Source organism: Gadus chalcogrammus, chromosome 19 (genome assembly GCF_026213295.1).
Source record: "Gadus chalcogrammus isolate NIFS_2021 chromosome 19, NIFS_Gcha_1.0, whole genome shotgun sequence".
Lineage (NCBI taxonomy): Eukaryota > Metazoa > Chordata > Actinopteri > Gadiformes > Gadidae > Gadus > Gadus chalcogrammus.
The window spans coordinates 18,066,595-18,069,094 of NC_079430.1; the positions used below are offsets into that span (position 1 = coordinate 18,066,595).

A 2,500-nucleotide genomic window follows, 5' to 3' on the forward strand; every position below is an offset into this window, starting at 1 on the left:
CGCGAACCCCGCCCACCCCGAGCCCCCCTCTCAAGGCTGGGAGTTTGGGGCCCGTCTGTCCAGCGACGACAACGAGGAGGACGACGGCCGGGGGCCCGTCGAGAGCCCCGACCTCGACAGGCCCTCGTGTCCCTACTACTCCGCCCGCCACCCGAGACCTCTGGCGGTAGGTGGAGGGCCCCCCCTGGTGGGGTCGCCACATCTCGGCCCCCGAAACGAAACACAAATTTGAAATTTGAAATTTGAAATTCAGAATTTTGCGTCCTCGTCATGTGATCCGATTTCACTCATTCATTCATTTGCGTGTCTTGTCTGTGCTTATTAGCATCTATCCAAATTCACTAGCTATCTTTAAGCAACAACTGATGTTGTGACTAGTGGTTTTGTAACCTTAGCATAACTTCACACACTTTTTGTGAGGTAATCCTAACCCTCTTTGTGGGGACCTCCCTCAAGTCCCCACAAAGGACCTCACAAAGAGTGTGTGGAGTTACGCTAAGGTGAATTGAAGCAACGACTGTTTTGTTGTGTTTCTGTGGCACATTCATGTGGCACTTCAGGTGGTTCTTTAAATGCGTCTGCCTTTTCAGCGTGCCATTGTGTTTGTTTCTGTTTGGCGTATCTTGTCCTTTGACACATGGTGTCTGAGTCACTGAGGCACTGGAGTTGATGGATTTATTACCACATTCCAGTGGATGCAAGTTAGACTGTGGGAATTATCAAATCAGACACGCTCCGTGGTGGAGTGTGCGATGCTCTTCATTATGAATGGACGGCATTGGGCCTTATTTACCAGAGCTCTATATTGATACTGCCGCTATCGATTACCCATGCTGCCCCTGGTTTTCTCCTCATCGCTCTCGCTCTCCCGCTCTCTCTCTCTCTCTCTCTCTCTCTCTCTCTCTCTCTCTCTCTCTCTCTCCACCTCTCTCTCTCCCTCCACCTCTCTCTCTCTCTCCACCTCTCTCTCTCTCTCTCTCTCTCTCTCTCTCTCTCTCTCTCTCTCTCTCTCCCTCTCACCACTCCTCTCTCTCTCTCTCTCTCTCTCTCTCTCTCTCTCTCTCTCTCTCTCTCTCTCTCTCTCTCTCTCTTTCTCTCTCTCTCTCTCTCTCTCTCTCTCTCTCTCTCTCACCACTCCTCTCTCTCTCTCCCTCTCTCTCACCACTCCTCTCTCTCACCACTCCTCTCTCTCTCTCTCCCTCTCTCTCTCACCCCCCCTCCCTCCCCCCCTCAGTGCTGCCGGTTCGGCAGCAGGCCCGTGGGTCGAGGCCACTTCGTGTTCGACCGCCGCTGGGACCGCGTGCGCCGGGCGCTCCACACCGCGGTGGAGAGACACCTCAGCACGCACATGTGGAGGTGAGTGTGTGTGTGTCATTATGTGTGTGCTTGTGTCATTATTTCTGTTTGTGTGTGTGTGTGTGTGTTTGAAGGTATGTTTGTGTGTGCCTGTGCGTGTGTGATTATGTCCATGTGTGTGTTTTTAGGAATGTGTATTTGTGTGTGTCCTTATGTGTGTGTGTATGTGTGTGTGTGTGTGTGATTGTAGCTGTGTGTGTGTCCTTATGTGTGTTTGTGTGGAGATAGCCTGGGCCATAGAGTGTGAAAGTGGTTGATGTCTCGTCCTCTTCGCTCATCCTTCAGTGTGATTCACCGTGAAGTGAATCTAGCTTCAACCCAATTCATAGTTTCCATGTCACACTGCTGTGTAAAGTGCAGACCCGTAGTGACTGGCTTTATTAGCGGACACAAATTAAAGGCCCCATGACATTCCGCCAGGTGTGCGTTGATTGTGCGACGTTTGCTGCAGTCCACTGGGTAGGCTGGTAGACTGATCTATCCAGCACACATCTAGGTGGACACGCTCACCTGTGATGTCATAAGGGGCAGATTTCCGAAACGGCTTGTAGCGGCTCATCACACCACACCTGGTGGCATGTCATGGGACCTTTAACTATTTTCAGAAGCAATTTCCAATAGAAATTTCCTATTGGTCTTTTCCAAATTCCAATTGGAAAAGACTTTCTAAAATCTTATTTCCGTAACTTTAACCATGAACCATCTTGCTGTTCCTGCTCCACGCTAATTTACGTGATTATTAAGGCTGTTTAGCTGTCCTGGCTCCACAATGATGGAACGAGCTTCCCACTGACCTCAGCACAGCTGAAACCCTACAGGACATCACACACTGTGCGTGTCTTCCCCTGCAGACTGAAAACCTGTCTTTTCAGACTGCAGTTAAGCCCCCTGCCCAAAAATTGTTGTAGCTCTTGTTTCTATTTACATTTACATTAAGGGCATTTATCAGACGCTTTAATCCAAAGCGACATACAATAAGATCCGTGTATGGTTCGTTCTTTGAATATTCCGATTTAAAACAAAATCAGAAAAACCAAATAACAGAGTCGGTTTTTGGTTTTTCTGATTTGGTTTTGAAACGGAAAAAGGGCAAAAGGAATAAACAAATAAACGGCATTTTTCAGTTTTTTAAATCAAAACGGGA

General features: G+C 48.7%; 1 protein-coding gene across 1 annotated transcript in view; it reads left to right on the forward strand.

Annotated features, from left to right (window-relative positions):
* The window catches only part of atxn7l1 (ataxin 7-like 1), a 20,274-nt gene that overhangs the window by 10,190 nt on the left and 7,584 nt on the right, over positions 1 to 2,500 (forward strand). Inside the window, exons 6-7 of the mRNA XM_056579051.1 lie at positions 1 to 166; positions 1,235 to 1,356. The exon at positions 1 to 166 is cut by the window's left edge and continues 75 nt beyond it. Of these exons, the coding sequence (XP_056435026.1) occupies positions 1 to 166; positions 1,235 to 1,356 (288 nt within the window). The remainder of the gene's footprint in view (positions 167 to 1,234; positions 1,357 to 2,500) is intronic.